The sequence below is a fragment of the Thamnophis sirtalis genome, unplaced genomic scaffold (assembly GCF_051295495.1).
Source record: "Thamnophis sirtalis isolate CommonGarterSnake01/CBP01778 unplaced genomic scaffold, rThaSir2_p1.2 scaffold_4, whole genome shotgun sequence".
NCBI classification, from domain to species: domain Eukaryota; kingdom Metazoa; phylum Chordata; class Lepidosauria; order Squamata; family Natricidae; genus Thamnophis; species Thamnophis sirtalis.
The window spans coordinates 101,475,375-101,492,912 of NW_028261384.1; the positions used below are offsets into that span (position 1 = coordinate 101,475,375).

Consider the following 17,538-nt stretch of genomic DNA (forward strand, 5'->3'; position numbering starts at 1 on the left):
ATTCTAACATAAAACAGCTATTTTTAGCATTCCAAACTTAAAATAAAATATAATGGGCTGTTTCAAAACAATGATGATATGCGTTCTAACAGTTGCTGCAGAACCACTTTGTAGCTCATGATTATAACATGTCTCTCTACCTGGTAAATGCTGCTACAGGAAGAAAGGGTTTATATGGAAAAATTGCAATGTATTTTTGCTTTCTTTTACCACTACTGGTTCAGTTGAACCTGGCTGACTCGGGAGCAACCTACCTCTGATACAAACCCAGTGGCAAAATGTTCAAAATAATATCTGGTAAATGTCCTTACATATAGAAATGCTATATATTGATTGCCATGACTTTTTCTCCATCTTGCACAGTACACAGTACCAGATAAAAACCATAACAGACCAAAGTTATGCCTGATATCAGAGGTCAATATTTTTAGACAATACTGGTGATAAATTAGGATGTATGGCTAATTGTAACTTTGGGGAAGTGTAATATAATGTAATATAAAGAACAGAAATGAAATATGAAACAAATATATTACATTTTGCAAAATTAAAAGAAAGGGGAAAGTTGCATTAAAGATGACAATGAATTAGGTCTGATACTTTAGAGTGAAATTAATGTATACATACATAGAGGAGAAAACAAAAGGCTAATCATCAATGAAAAGGATAACATATATGTCAGTAAGGTATTAGCTAATATCATTTAAGTCCTGTGGGTGCACATGAAAATAGGAATTCATATAGTAATGAGAACTGCATGCTACTGCAGTGAATGAAAGAACCAGCATGAGTTTTGAGCTATGCAATACTCTGAATAAATGCAATATGTGGGAAACGTTATTCCTTATATGATATGATTAGATGAGTGGGAATTGAGGGCATTGAAAATCCCTCAAAAATATTATGTATGCTTTTTATTTTTTTATTTTCATAATAAATAACCACATGTATACTATTACATAACCAACATATTATATTATTAAATGTTGGTTATGTAATAGTATACATGTGGTTATTTGTTATGAAAATGAAAAAATAAAAAACTTTATATATAAATTGTATGTATGTATGTATGTATGTATGTATGTATGTATGTATGTATGTAATTAATTTACTTACTATTCCAGTTTATATAGATGCATATCTCATGTTGAATCTGGATGGCTTACAAATACCATATTTTTCAGAGTATAAGATGCACCAAGGTTTTGAAGAGGCTTTTTTTTAAAGTAAGTAGGTAGATAGAGGGATAGAGAGGGAAAGAAAGAGAGAGAAATACAATAGGTAGGTAGGGAAAGAGAGAGTAGTTAGGTAGTTAGGTAGATAAAGGGATAGAGAGAGAGAGAAATAGAGAGAGATAGAGAGAGAGTGTGTGAGGGTAGGTAGGTAGAGGGATAGAGAGAGAGAAATAGAAAGAGATAGAGAGAAATACATAGGTAGGTAGGAAGAAAGAGAGAGAGGTAGGTTGGTAGGTAGAGGGATAGAGAGAGAGAAATAGAGAGAGAAATACAGTAGATAGATAGGGAGAGAGAATAGGTAGTTAGGTAGATAAAGAGAAAGAGAGAAATACAGTAGGTAGGGAATAGTTAGCCTACTGCTTTGTGCATGAATGCAGACTCCAGCTGACTTTTCTGCAATCACTACCTCTCAGTACTGAAAAGCAAACTGCTTCAAGAGTTTCTTGAGGCAGGTGTCAACTCTGAAGCAAATCTGTCTGGGGCCATTTTCGAAGCTTCAGGGTTGCCACAATGTGAAGCAGGGATAGGGAGGGGGAACACAGTTAGATGGGGTTTTGTAGCCAAAACAAAATAGTTTCCTCTGGGAACCAAGGGCATTCCAACAGGTGACTGGAGAAAGGAGGGGTGAAGTAACCAGGCAACTTGATTGGACAATGTGACTGATTGTTTGGGGGAAGGGGGAACTTACACTTTTTAATCAGGTGGAAACCACGGGAACTTTCAGAATCAGTTTTCACCAGTTTGTGCCAATATGATGTTTCCAATAAAACTTTTCTTTGATGTATCTGCTTGCCTTGGAGTTCTGCTTTCTATTACTGGAACCATGACAGCAGATCCTTACATTAAGCGGGATCTCCTAGGCTAGCAGCTTCCTCCACCCATCCAGCAGAGTTCGTGCCCGGCTGAAGTTTGGCTGAAGCTTCACCCCAGCATTCAGCTTCTTCTTGATCGGTGCCTTATGTTGACCATTGTTTGCACGGTCCCCATGGTAGGGCAGGTGCCTCTCCGGGTTGACTAGTTTGTAGACTCTGCCTAATGTAAGGACCTGCCTCAGCTACCTTCTCAAGTAAATAAAAAGTGAAAGCATGCAAAACATTCCTCCACTGAGCCTCCCACTCCCGCTTTCAAAATGGCAGTGTTCCAACAGGGGCCTGATAGTGGATCTCAAAGCAGAAAAGTCTCTTCCCTGGTACCACCAATCAACAGCTCTGAGTGATGGGATCTGGAGCCTGCCCCTCGTACCAAATCCAATGGGATGGGTAGGTAGGACTAAAAAGAGGTACTAGTCCCTCAAATAATCTGGTTCTGTGCCGTGTAAACATACCTTAAACTATATAATAGAGGAAACAAGCATAAAACAAGTATCAAAGTTCAAATATCTAGGAACGTTTAGTGAAGATGGTAAAATGGATCTTCGTAAGATTAACATATACTGCAGTAAGGCAAACCAAATACTGGGACAGCTAGCTCCACTCCTACAACCTAAGGGAATACAGATCAATACAAAGAAGCATCTCATACAAACATATTCATCTCCTATGTTACCAGTGCCAAATATTAGTATTTACAATAAAACAAAAATGAATGACAGTCGTCACGGAAATGAGATGTTTTTAAAAAGTTGCTAAAGCAACTAAAAGAGATAAAATCAGAAATGAGATCGTAAGAGAAAGAATTGGCATAGAGCCAATCTTAAAAGTACAACAAAAACAGCAAGTAAAGTGGTCTGTTCATCTGGAGTGGATGTCCTGGGATTCCATACTGTACCCAGGCATATTCAAAAAAGGGGAGGTCAAAGAACACGAGGCAGACCCAAAAGAATATAGAGGGGCAACATCAAAGACATTATAATAGCATCAAATTACAATAGTTGAGGCCGCCAAAAGAGCCAGAACCAGAACTTTGTATCTCCCTCAACATCCAAAGTAGTAAAAGAGGAAGTAAAGAAGAAAAATGATCCTAGCAAAAAACCCCAAGTTATGCTTCTCTTCAGCTGAAATTGGTGGAGCTTAAATGTGATTTCTATAATATGTACAAAATGTGACTGGGCCATTCAGGGACTCCAGAATGAAGGAGAATAGAGATGTTTTACGAGTATCTGCTGTACTTCAAATACAGCATGTAGTTTAAAGATCAGTATTTACCTTAATAATTATTTTATGCAGAGTCATAAAAGCTGTGTGGAGAAATGCTAATTGGAAGAAGGGAAAAACAGATGGTATAATTATCAACTGAAAAAGATCTTGGATGAGAGAAAAATAATAATATTAAAAAGATTGTTTTAAAAAAAGGAAGATGAGAAAATATATTTTACAATGTTTATAGAGATAAAAAACTACTGTATTTTTCAGAGTATAAAAGGCACCTTTTTCAATAAAAAAAGAGTGAAAATCTGGGTGCATCTTATACACTGAATACAGCATTTTTGGCCTCCTGAAGCCCCGCCTCCTTCACCAAAATGGCTGTGCATAGACTTTAAGAGGTCTGCAAAGTACTCCTGGGGGCTGGGGGGGGGGGAAATGAGCAAAAAATGGGCCATTTTTGCTTGTTTTTGCCCCCCTCCCAGGAGCACTCTATAAGCCTCCTAAAGGCTATGCATGCTCTTTTTTTGACAAAAAATGGGCCCGTTTTATGCTAGTTTTTGCCTTCCTCTAGCCCCCAGGAGCACTTTATAAGCCTCCTAAGGGCTATGCATGCCCTCTTTTGACAAAAAGTGGGCCCATTTTTGTGAAAAATGGACTGTTTTTGGGAGGTCTGCAGAGTGCAAAAACTTTTTTAAAAAATTTGCCTCTTCAAAATCTTGGTATGTCTTATACTCCGGTGCGTGTTATACTCTGAAAAATACGTATTTTTAAATCTTTAATGTACAATTGTGGATTGAGAACCAACATGACAAGCATTAATTTGAAAATTACTGTTATCAAATATCAAGATAGTTACGTTTCCAGAGAAAAGTAAATTATTTCAAGTAATAAATAAATGCAGAAAAAATAGAGCAAGTAGATGAATCTGTATATTTTGGTAGAATGTTTGGGAAAGACAGACAAATAGATGGATAATTTTTAAGATGTACAAATCAGCAATAGCAATAGCAGTAGACTTATATACCGCTTCATAGGCCTTTCAGGTCTCTCTAAGCGGTTTACAGAGAGTCAGCATATTGCCCCCAACAATCTGGGTCCTCATTTTACCCACCTCGGAAGGATGGAAGGCTGAGTCAACCCTGAGCCGGTGAGATTTGAACCGCTGACCTGCTGATCTAGCAGTAGCCTGCAGTGCTGCATTTAACCACTGCGCCACCATATCCTTATGGTATGTTGCAAAAATAAATGCTGAAACAGACAAAAATATCTGTGTACTATATAAAATGTACCGTATTTTTCAGAGTATAAGATGCACCGGAATATAAGACGCACCAAGGTTTTGAAGGGGCAAATTTTAAAAAAAGTAAGTATGTGGATAGAGGGGGAGAGGGGGAGAGAAAGAGAGAGAAATACAGTAGGTGGTAGGGAGAGAGAGAGAGAAATTAGGTAGTTAGGTAGATAAAGGGGGAGAGGGGGGGGAAAGAGAGAGAGGGAAATAGAGAGATAGAGAAATACAGTAGATAGGGAGGGAGAGAGTGTGTAGATAGGTAGGTAGGTAGAGTGATAGAGAGAGAAAGAGAGAGAGGGAGAGAGACAGAGAAATACAGTAGATAGGTAGTGAGATAGAGAGAGTAGGTAGGTATGTAGATGGGGAGAGAGAGAGAAATGCAGTAGATAGGTAGAGAGAGACAGAGGTAGGGAGATAGGTAGGGAGAGACAGAGGTAGATAGGTAGGGAGAGACAGAGGTAGGTAGGTAGGTAGGTATGTAGGTAGAGGGATAGAGAGAGAGAGAAATACAGTAGGTAGGTGGGGAGAGAGAGAAAGAGTAGGCAGGTAGGGAGATGTTTCCAGGTGTATTTATCCATGTGCTGGAGAAGGAAATTGCTAACAATCTGCAGCACCTAAGACTTTGTTTCTGCTGGCACAGCACTTGATCAATCTAATTCTCATCAATCAGTTAAAGAGCTTTCAGAAAGGGGAAAAAGTTTTTGCACTCTGCAAACCTCTGAGAATGTTAATACTGCTGACTTCTTTTCCTGGGAGTGTGATAAATAATCTGTAATGGCTTTTTAAAAGAGAAGAAGACTGGGAACTCATATGAGCAACCTAATTGGGGCTGGCAGAGACTTGTTGCCATCTGAGCTTCCAACACTGCAAGCCATTCTCAAATGTGGGCTACTATTAAGAGAACAAAATAATGATGGTGCTAGAAATTACCCAACAGCCCATTTTGCAAGAGGCATATATCCAAAAGTGGTTCAAAAGTGGGAATGAGAAAACAGTTCTTTTGTCAACCCTGTTGTAAATTCAAAAATGACAATCTTGAACAAGAGAGCTAGTATCAAGCCAGAACATATCTCTGGGTAGAGAAAAGCTAGATATCAAAGAGACTTTCAATGTGAAACTTGACAAATTGTTTGATACCCTCAACTGCAAGTATCAAATTGTTCTGTGTGTTGAATTTGGCTGTCCTGCTGGCTGCCCTAAGAGGACGAAGATACTATTGAAGATACTATTGCTTCTGTTAAAAGGAAGGAACTTGCTTTTTGTTAAAAGAGACAAGGCTGGTTCTTTAGGATTGCACCAGATTGGTTTTCCAGATGTGCCCAAGCAGAAATCACTAATCAAAAGGAAAAAGCGGCAAGATGATGAGAGAGAAAGGCTCGTTGAAAGTAACCAGAGAAGTATTTCAGATATTTCAATACTTTCAAATGAAGTAATTATCTCTTATGATGAAAATGAAGGACAGGTGATTGATGGTGAAAATAAAGAGCAAAGTAATGGAAGTTATGAAGAGGCCTTAGACCTTTTTCTAAAGGTGTGCCAAAACTGTGTGCACGCACGCTATCATGCACACTTGCTCACCCACCTGCGCATGCCCAAGTGACCCCCCCATTTGCACATGCATGAGTGACCCCTGCACTGGGGGGGGGGAAAGAGATTTTTGCCCTCCACAGGCCCAGGAGGCTTTCCTGAAGCCTAGGGAGGCCAAAAAAGGCTTTAGGAAAGCCTCTGGATCCTGGGGAGGGCGATAAACAGGCCCAATGAACCAACCTGAAGTTTGTTCCTAAACTTCAGATTGACCCGTTGGGCCTGTTTTTCACCCTCTCTAGGCTCCAGAGGTTTTCCTGAAGCCTGGAGAGAGAGCAAAAAATGGCCCAACAGCCCAAACAAAAGTTTGGGAACTGAGGGCTGCCATGCTGGCAAATATGGCTCTGCGTGACACAGGTTCACCAACACGGCCTTAAGCCTAATACAGGATGAAGTAAGCCCTCTATTTCAAAAGAAAAGATAGAATACTATGGATTGGAAATAACAAATGTCACTATGCAGAGTGTAAGATAATAGTGTTGGTCTACATGCCACTGCTGCCATTACCACAGCCGTCCATATAAATGTTGGCATGCCAATCGAAGAGCAAAATTTGTTTATTAAAAATTAAATCACAAAATTAAAGCCTTTTTGCTTTCTCATTTACCAGAGATTCCTGTGCAAAAAAAAAAATCAGCTAAAATGTTTCTCTACTATTCATACCTGGACAGAATCTGGTAGTATAGTTGATCTATTTACCGTCTTTGGCCTAGGAATCTTTGTTTTTTCTCCACTGGACTCTCCTGGGAATTCAGCCTTCTTTTCTTTCAGTGTAAGTTTTTGTTCTTGTTTGAGACGCAGTTCCTGCAGCTGATGCCTATTTATATCAATTAATCAAAATGTTATATAACAATTACTCTAGGAAGACTCAATGCCAAACACTGTTGACTGTCAATTTATGATAATTCATCTGTCTACTGGTGGCTTTTCAAACATCCAAAACAGGCCATGGTGCTCAGAATCAGGATAAGCCTATTATCAGAGATCAGCAGATTTCCTTTATTAATGCAATGTTGGGTAAATATTTGCAAATACTTTGCAAGAAATCAGGTAATGTATTATAAATGGTTTGTAAAATAAGCAGGCAAAGTTAGAAATTCCAGCAGTTGGAATGATTGGCAAGAAGGCAAATGGATCTGTGACTTTAACTGGAAGCAGTTCTCAACCTCACTTAGACTGATGTTTTAACATGTCAGGATATATTGAATAAAGTATATGTAGAATATGCTGTCCTTTATAATCAGACTTTATGCACCAAGAGAAAACATTTGCAGAGTAGTACTATATGCCTTGGTCTGGAAGACAAAAAGATAAAAACTGGAAGGCAATGGAAACAGAATCAGTTTGCAGTTGTGATTTTTGTTTTGTAGTGCATGATATACACTATATTACCAAAAGTATTCGCTCACCTGCCTTTACTCGCATATGAACGTTCTGTAAGTTTGGTTTTGGTTTGGTTTTATTAACATTTATAGGCCGCCCTTTTCCCTAAGGGGACTCAGGGCGGCTCACAAAAAACCAGGGAGGGGGAAATACAACGTTAAGATTACAACATATAATAAAATAGTAAACAACATACATTCATCATTCGGGCGGGGTAGGAATCCTTATCCCCAGGCCTGACGGGTGAGCCAGTTCTTCAGGGCTGTGCGGAAGGCTGGGATGGTGGAGAGGGTACGAATCTCCACGGGGAGCTCGTTCCAAAGGGTCGGGGCTACTGCTGAGAAGGCCCTCCTCCTTGTAGTTGCCAGCCGACACTGGCTGGCCGATGGAATGCGGAGGAGGCCTAGTCTGTGTGATCTTATAGGTCGTAGGGAGGTAATTGGCAGAAGGCGGTCTCTCAAGTATCCAGATCCACTGCCATGTAGGGCTTTATGGGTGATTAATAGCACCTTGAAGCGCATCCGGAGATCGACAGGTAGCCAGCGCAGCTCGCGGAGGATAGGTGTAATGCGGGTGAATCGAGGTGCACCCGCAATCACTCGCGCGGCTGCGTTCTGCACTAGCTGAAGTCGCCGGATGCTCCTCAAGGGCAGCCCCATGTAGAGCACATTGCAGTATTCCAGCCTAGAGGTCACAAGGGCCCGAGTGACTGTTGTGAGGGCCTCCCGATTCAGGTAGGGTCGCAACTGGCGCACCAGGCGTACCTGGGCGAATGCCCCCCTGGTCACAGCCGTTAAATGGTGGTCGAATGACAGCTGTGGGTCCAGGAGGACTCCCAAGTTGCGGACCCTCTCTGAGGGGTGTAAAATTTGACCCCCCAGCCTGAGTGTTGGAATATTGGCCAAATCTTTGGGAGGAAAACACAACAGCCACTCGGTCTTTTCTGGGTTGAGCACAAGCTTGTTAACCCTCATCCAGTCCATGACGGCCTCAAGACCCCGGCACATTACGTCAACCGCTTCATTGATTTGGCACGGGGCGGACAGATACAATTGAGTATCGTCCGCATATTGATGGTATCTAATCCCGTGCCTGCGGATGATCTCTCCCAGCGGTTTCATGTAGATGTTAAATAGTAGGGGGGATAAGACCGAACCCTGCGGCACCCCATAGTTTAGGGTCCTTGGGGACGATCTCTGCCCTCCCACTAACACCGACTGCGACCTGTCCGAGAGGTAGGAGGAGAACCACCGTAGCACGGTGCCTCCCACTCCCACCTCCCGCAGTCGTCGCAGAAGGATACCATGGTCGATGGTATCGAAAGCCGCTGAGAGGTCAAGGAGGACCAGGATGGAGGAATGTCCTTCATCTCTGGCTCTCCAAAGATCATCCATCAATGCGACCAAAGCGGTTTCTGTGCTGTAACCGGGCCTGAAGCCTGACTGGAAGGGGTCTAGGTAGTTTGCTTCCTCCAAGGACCGCTGGAGCTGGAAGGCCACCACCTTCTCAACAACCTTCCCCAGAAAGGGAAGGTTGGAGACAGGACGATAGCTGTTAAGAACAGCTGGATCCAAGGTTGGTTTCTTCAGGAGGGGTCTCACCACCGCCGCTTTCAGTGTGGCGGGGAAGTTCCCCTCCCGAAGGGAGGCGGTTACAACCGCCTGGATCCAGCCTCGTGTCACCTCACTGCAGTTAGTAACCAGCCATGAAGGACACGGATCCAGAACACAGGTGGAGGTACTTACAGCTCTCATGGCCTTGTCCACATCCCCGGGGGTAACGTCCTGAAACTCAACCCAGTGCTGTTCTACTTGGTCCCCCTGCGCCTCGGCTGGAACTGCGAGGGTGGAGTCCAAGTCCGACCGAAACCGAGCAATTTTGTCCGCTAAGAATTGGGCATACTCTTCAGCTCTGCCCTGCAAGGGTTCCCCCGCCTCCCTTTTGTTCAATAGGGAGCGGGTTATCCTAAACAGGGCGGCTGGACGGGACTCAGCGGATGCTATCAGGGTGGCTATGTGCGATCTTTTTGCTGCCCTAAGTGCCCTGGTGTACTCCCTGGTGCAGGTGGTTACCATTGCTCGGTTCGATTCGGACTTATCGGACCTCCAACGGTGCTCTAGGCATCTCCTCCGGCGCTTCATCTCCCGGAGTTCCTCGGTAAACCAAGGGGGTCTTCGGGATCCGCCGCCTCGGAGGAGCCGCAGTGGCGCAATCCGGTCGAGGGCCTCCGACGCTGCTGAGTACCACGCAGCGGCCAGAGTCTCCACCGGACTGTGGGCGAAAGTGTCAGGAATAACCCCAAGCTCTGTCTGGAACCTTGAAGGCTCCATAAGACGCCTGGGGCGGAACCACCTGGTCGGTTCCTCCTCCCTACAGTGGGGGTTTGGCCTCCGGAAGTCGAGCCTCAGTAGGCAATGGTCTGACCACGACAGGGGTATGATGTCACTCCCCCTCAGACCAAGATCACACATCCACTGCTCCGAGAGAAATACGAGGTCAAGCATGTGTCCCGCTGAATGGGTTGGGCCTCGAATTACTTGGGTCAAGCCCATGGCTGTCATGGAAGCCATGAACTCCTGCGCCCCATCAGAGTTTTCACCGAGCGACGGCAAATTAAAGTCCCCCAGGACCATCAACCTAGGGAACTCAATTGCCAGCTCGGCTACCGACTCGAGGAGCGAGGGGAGGGCTGCTGCAACGCTGTTGGGAGGCAGGTACGTTAGCAGCAGACCCACTTGACCCTTGAGGTCCAACTTTAACAGCAAAGACTCACACCCGACAATCTCCGGAGCAGGGACCCTACGAGGAACTAACGACTCCCGGATAACAGCGGCCACACCCCCACCCCTTCTCTGGGCTCTCGGCTGATGCAGCACCTGAAATCCTTCTGGGCACAGCTCTACAAGGGGGACTCCTCCCTCTGGGCCCAGCCAGGTTTCAGTAATACATGCCAGGTCTGCCCTCTCGTCTACAATTAAGTCCCGGACGAGAGGAGCTTTATGTACGACAGACCTGGCATTTAGCGACAACAGCCTGAGACCAGGGTCCTGACTACTTGCGCCATCTGGTCTTGGAGTGGGACTCCTAGGGCCGGAAGGAGGGATCTCTGTAATGTAGCGAACCCTCCTTCCCCGGTAATGGCCTGCCCTAAAGTCCCCGCCGTATCTGCCCCTCCCTGTTACGACCGCAATACCCCGACCCTCTCCCGTGTCTCTGGTCCCCTCACCCACCCCCGTGGCCCCCGCAACTCCCGGCAGGTCCTCCGAATCACGCATACTCATACACTCCCCCAAACAATCCCCACGTAAAAAGTTAAAAAACACAAAATTTACAACAATATAATCATAAAAAGTGGGACATTCATTCATCTCAAGCGTACCTCATGCATAGCCCATACAAAGAAAGAAGAAAAAGATGAAAGAAAAGAAAGAAATTATGAGTTGCGCAAAAAGTTAATTAATTTAAAGTGCGAATAGTTCTGGGAAGGTCCAAAAAAGTCCAAGATGGTTAAGGAATAGAGAGGGCCTTCTATATACTGTAGGTACCCCCACTCGTCCAGTAGTGGTGCTATCTGTGGTAGTGACATCTCATTTCTAATCCATAGGGTTCAATATGACATCGGTCCACCGTTTGCAGCTATAACAGCTTCAACTGTTCTGGGAAGGCTGTCCACAAGGTTTAGGAGTGTGTTTGTGGGAATTTTTGACCATTCTCCCAGAAGCGCATTTGTGAGGTCACACACTGATGTTGGACAAGTTTACGTGGCCTACCAGTTCGTGGCTGAGTTGCTGTCATTCCCAAACACTTCCATGTTCTTATAATACAACTGACAGTTGACTGTGGAATATTTAGGAGGGAGGGAATTTCACGACTGGATTTGTTGCACAGGTGGCATCCTATCACAGTTCCACGCTGGAATTCACTGAGCTCCTGAGAGCAACCTATTCTTTCACAAATGTTTGTTAAAACAGTCTGCATGTCTAGATACTTGATTTTATACACCTGTATTGGAACACCTGATTCTGATTATTTGGCTGGGTGAGCGAATACTTTTGACAATATAGTGTATCTTAGAGGCACTAAGAGACCAGTTTGATATAGTGATGAAGGTCCTGGCCTAGAATGCAGAAGACTGTGAATTCTAATCCCACCTTAAGCATGAAAACCAGCTGGGTTGACTTTGGACCAGTCACTCTTTCTCATCCCATCTCACAGTGTTGTTGTTGTGGGATAACAGGAGGCAGGAATACTAGGTATCGTAGCCACCTTAAATTATACAGATAGTCCTAAACTTACAACAGTTCATTTAGTGAGTACTCAAAGTTACAGCAGCACTGAAAAAAGTGACTTATGATAATTTTTCACACTTACGGCCATTGCAGCATTCCCATGAACACATGATCAAATTTAGATGTTCTGCAACTTACTCATATTTATGACAGTCGCAGTATCCTGGAGTCATGTGATCACCTTTTTGCAAACGTTTGACAAGCAAAGTCAATAGGGAATCCAGATTCACTTAGTAACCATGTTACTAACAAATGCAACAATTCACTTAGCAACTGTGACAAGAAAGGTTGTAAAATAGGGCAAACTCACTTAACAAATGTTTCACTTAACAACATAAATTTTGGGCTCAATTGTGGTCATAACTCGAGGACTACCTGTATAGCTATAAACAAAGAGGGGAGGAACCTATTTCAATAATAGGTAAAGTTAAAGGTTTCCCCTGCCAGTCATAGCCAACCCTAGGTGCTGGTTCTTATCTCTGTTTCTTAACTGAGGGAGCCAATGATGTCTGAAGATGCTTCTGTGGTCATGTGGCCAGCATGAGTATATACTTTGCTAAATGGAATGCTGTTACCTTCCCACCAAAGTGGTATCAATTTATTGCATGCTTTCAAACTACTAGATTGGCAGGAGCTGGAGCAAGGAGCTCACCCCATCAGGCAACACTTGGGCCTTGAACCTGGACTGTCAAGTTTCCAGCTGACAAGCTCAGTATCTTTAACCGTTGAGCCATTGCACTCCTTCAATATCAATAATAATAATAAATTAACATATGATTTAGATGATAGATATCATTATATGATTGTTGACTTTGTACATAAATTTTATTCTGGTCTAGTATACAAAATAAGAGAAGGAGGAAGATAAGCAAATGTGATTATATTAATTAAAAATGTCCTTTTCCTTTTTTCAGTTCATTACTGTCAACTGCCCAATGGGCATCCCTGAAAACAGGGGCAAGATGGTCAGCTCAGTTGGATTCTCCCTTCCCTCCTATCTGGTCCATAGCTACCAATAGTCCTGCCAATATTTCAGCACCTGCTGTGAAATTTCATTTACATTTGTTTAAATTGCTTGTAAGACATTTTCCCCATCATGTCATTTCTTGGAGACTGTATGGACAAGTGCCTCCAGTTATCTTGATAAGGTTTTTTTATTGCCTCATTTTTAGGGCTGAGAGAAAAGGAATGGCCCAAGATCATCTAAGCCTTGGTCTAAGTTAGGACCAAAACTCACACTCTCCCAGTTTCTAACCTGATGCCTTAACCATTACACCAAACTGGCTTTCTGTAAGACAGTTTATGATCGTTATCCTGAAAAACTGGATACAAATAATTTTATTGAAGTATTTAAAGGGAAGAATTTAATGAGAGCAGTCAACTGTAATGCAATCAAATAAAAGCAATGGTAGTTTGAAGCTTAGAGGTGTTCTTAGAATCTGAGCAGATTTCTCCATTCATTAGCCCATTTCCTCTCCTCTGTAACACTACCCAGCAGGAGAGTGTGTGTTAAGAGGAGGAAGATGCTCTATTTCTTCATAGGCTGATTGCCAAGAGATGAAGAAAGAATAAGCACAGAGAAAACAGATTTTCTGAATGCACATCCTTGCAGAGTTGTGTCATTAGAAGCGACTTCAAAAGCTAACCTAATGTGCCTAGACAACAAACTACCAGAAAGACATACCGCGTGTGCACACAGACACAGAAAACAACATACACAAAATTATTTCAAGAAGTACTCATGCAAGGGACTGAGTTACTTGGCATTAAATTCACAGATTTTCTGGATAAACATTTAAACTGAACAGCAGGGACAGAGAATTAATTGATAAAGAACATTTCTGTCCCCAGCAATCTAAAACTCCTAGGGCTATCAGTGCATGTAACATAGATGTTTGTGCGGGTAAGATTATCACTCCTGCTGTGAAGCAAAACCAAGCATTTAATAGTGAGTGCCATACCATGTGCCCGAATCATACAAGCGGCAAGAAAATAGGGGCAGTCAGGCATAACACAGGTTATGTAGACAGTAAACACAGGGTCAATCAAAATGGACTCAAATATCTATACACCAATGCACAGAGTATGAGGAATAAACAGGGTGAATTAGAAATTCAAGTAAATGAGGGCAGATACGAGATTGTTGCCATTATAGAAACTTGGGGGATGAAACCCACAAATGGAACATACAGCTAGGAGGATTAAAATTATTTAAAAGAAATAGACCAAATAAAAGAAGAGGTGGAGTTGCACTATATATAAGAAATAACTACATCTCCACAGAAATAGAGCCCACAATGATGAGAACTATCTTGAATGCATTTGGGTCAATATTAAAGGTTGTGGGGGAAATGACATTGCCATAGGTCTATACTACAGGCCACCCAACCAAGTAGAGGAAGATGAACTTTTTGCTAGTCATCTAACTAAGGAAGGTAAGTAGAAAGCACAACACAATAGTAATGAGGGATTTTAACTGCCCTGACATCAACTGGGAAACAAATTCTGCACCAAGTGGAACATCCAACAGGTTCCTAACAAACCTAGCAGACAACTTTGTTTCCCAAAAAGTAGAGAAGGGAACAAGGGGATCAGCCATATTGGACTTAATTCTCACTAACAGGGAGGAAATGATAGAAGGTGTTGAAGCCACAGGAACGCTGGGGGCAGGTGACCATGCAATATTGGAATTCAACATTATGCAAACACAAGTAGTAAAACAAAGTCAAACTAGAGTCTTGGACTTTAAGAGAGCTATTTTCAATAAACTTGGAGAGAGCTTGGGAAGAATTCCATGGATGAGAATCTTCAAGGGGAAAACAACTCAAGAAGCTTGGGAAATTTTGAAAACTGAGATTACAAAAGCCCAGTCTAGCACAATACCAAAGAAGAAGAAAAATAATAGCTCTCAAAAGAAACCAGCATGACTGCATAAACAACTCTCTGACAAATTGAAAGACAAAAAAGATAAGTATACAAAGTGGAAAGAGGGAGACATAACTAAGGCAGAATATCAGAAATAGCCTGTAAAGATGAAGTGACGAAAGCTAAGGCTCACAATGAAAAAAGGCTTGCCACAAAAGTAAAAAATAACAAAAAAAAAGCTTCTTCCAACATGTTAAAAACAAGAAAAAGGTTAAGGAAACAATTGGTCCATTGCTGGGACAAAGTGGCAAGAGGGTGACAAGCAACAAGGAGAAAGCAGAACTATTTAACTCATTTTTTGCATCTGTCCTTACACAAAGGGATAAAACAGTCCAACCTATCAAAAACAGCACCACAAAAATCAGATTATGAACACAAGTTGGAAAAGGGAAGAAAATGGTAAGTGAGCACCTGTCTAACCTAGACGAGTTTAAATCACTAGGACCAGATGGATTACACCCCAGGGTTTGAAGGACCTGGGAGACAAGATCTCAGAACCACTGAACTATATCTTTCAGAGCACCAGGGAACTGCCAGAGGACTGGAAAAGAGCTGATTTGGTTCCCATCTTCAAAAAAGAAAAAAAAAATAGATCCAGGAAACTATAGACCTATCAGCCTGACCTCAATGCCAGGAAAGATTCTGGAAAAGATCAAGTAACGAATTAGCGAACATCTAGAAGTAAACAAAGTAACAGCCAAAAGCTAACATGGGTTTGTCAAAACAGATCATGCCAGACTTATTGCAAAATTAGTGGCAAAATTGACAAAAGTGACGAAATTAGTGGACTGGTTGCCACGATGTAGAAAAGATGTGGAGACTCTAGAAAGAGTGCAGAGAAGAGCAATAAAGATGATTAGGAGATTGGAGGCTAAAACATATGAAGAATGATTGTAGGAATTGGGTATGTTTAGTTTATTGAAAAGAAGGACTAGGAAAGACATGATAGCAGTGTTCCAATATCTCAGGGTTTGCCACAAAGAAGAGGGAGTCAAACTATTCTCCAAGGCACCTGAAGGTAGAACAAGAAGCAATGGATGGAAACTGATCAAGAAGAGAAGCAACTTAGAACTGAGGAGAAATTTCCTGACATTAGAACAATTAGTGGAACAGCTTATCTCCAGAAGTTGTGAATGCCCCAACACTGGAAGTCTTTAAGAAGATGTTGGATAGCCATTTGTCTGAAATGGTATAGGTTTCCTGCCTAGGCAGGGGGTTAAACTAGAAGACCTCCAAGGTCCCTTCCAATTCTGCTATCGTATTGTATTGCTAACAATTCTTTGCAAAGTTGTTTGTTTTTCCCCTACTTGACAAAGTTGTGTAGAAGATAGAACCCAGGAAGACCAAAAACAGCTCTAATACTGTATTTTACAAGATACTAGACAACATGGTTTAGAATCTATTCTTCTTAAAATCTCAATAATGGGTTAATACAATTATAAAAAAGCTCTAACAATTTTTTCCAGTAATAAACTGCAACAAGATTTCCATGAAAGGGACCTGGTGGTGGGGGATGGGGAAGGAGCTGGAAATGTGGGATTTGAGGATTAAACTGTATTCTGGAAGTTTGATTTGTGCTAAAGTTTAGAATGTTTCCTGCTGTCTCTGACTTCAGTAGTTACTCAATTTATTATTCATTAGAAGATTTTCAAATTTCTTGCAGATTAAACAGAGACCAGCTTTTTAATGCAAATGTCTGTCAAGCCTACTTGATAAATGAATACTATCAATTTGGTTTCTTGAAAACTTTCCCCATTCTCCCATTCAAAATAATTGCAGATATAGGTGTAAATATTTTTTCAGAACTACTGTACATTCTAGGTATCTGATGCAGATGAAGTGTTTAATTTCTTTATATAGATTTAGTAGGCTGAATCCTGAATTATTCAGGGCAGCTTACACATGGTTAAAAGAAAAACAATTTCAAAAAACATCTGCACCTATACAAAACCACACCTTATATTTTAAAAAAAAAATCCCCAATCCACCAGAGTCTCAACAAACAACCCAATCCAAGGCCTGGGAGACAACAAGCCACATTTTTAAAGACGTATAAAGAATGTATAAAGTGGGAATTGTGTGAATCTCTTGGAGGACATTGTTTCAGAGAGAAGATTCTGAAAGTGTGCTTCTATGGTCCCACAAGATGACATTGTTTAACTAATAGAACTCATATCTTATTGCATGGGGGAAAGAAACCCTCAGTGATCAATGATCTTTCAAATAATCTCGCCCCAGAAAGAAGCAGGTTGAACAGCACACGGAAGTCAACTGGTATCCAATACAGCTTGTGGAAAATGGTGACTCATGGGAGCAAACAAAGATATTGTTTAATCAATATGAACCTTCTTGAAGACTGATCCTAAACTATGTTAATCCCTGCCTCACAGCACCAAATTGACTTCCATAGTCTTTTGCTGTTTTAAGTTTTTTTCTGTTTAGAAATACACATTGCAAAAAAATTGCAGACATTATTTGAATAAATTATCTGCTGTACTTGCCAGCTTTAATTTTATTTCTTTTTCTGCCTAGTTTTCTTTTTCCTTTTACTGGTTTCCATTTATCATTGGCTTTAAATTGCCATGAATTTCCTTACATGGCATTGGGAAGATTGGATAGTATTTTTAAAAATAAATAAGATTTTGTTACAAAGTTAATTTCAGCATTCTGATCTCGCAGGACATCTAAAAAATCATTTTAAAAAGAGGGGGCGGGAGGGCGGCGAACCCTGTTGTCATACATATATA

The 17,538-nt window shown here is 41.8% G+C and overlaps 1 protein-coding gene across 2 annotated transcripts in view; it reads right to left on the reverse strand.

Moving 5' to 3' along the window:
- Positions 1 to 17,538, reverse strand: part of TTLL6 (tubulin tyrosine ligase like 6) — a 46,124-nt gene that overhangs the window by 7,193 nt on the left and 21,393 nt on the right. The window contains exon 10 of one of the 2 annotated variants that reach the window (XM_087713601.1): positions 6,894 to 7,011. In XM_087713601.1, coding sequence (XP_087569727.1) covers positions 6,894 to 7,011 — 118 coding nt within the window. Of the gene's footprint in view, positions 1 to 6,857; positions 7,012 to 17,538 lie in introns of both variants that reach the window. The other variant, XM_014061991.2, reaches the window with a different exon arrangement.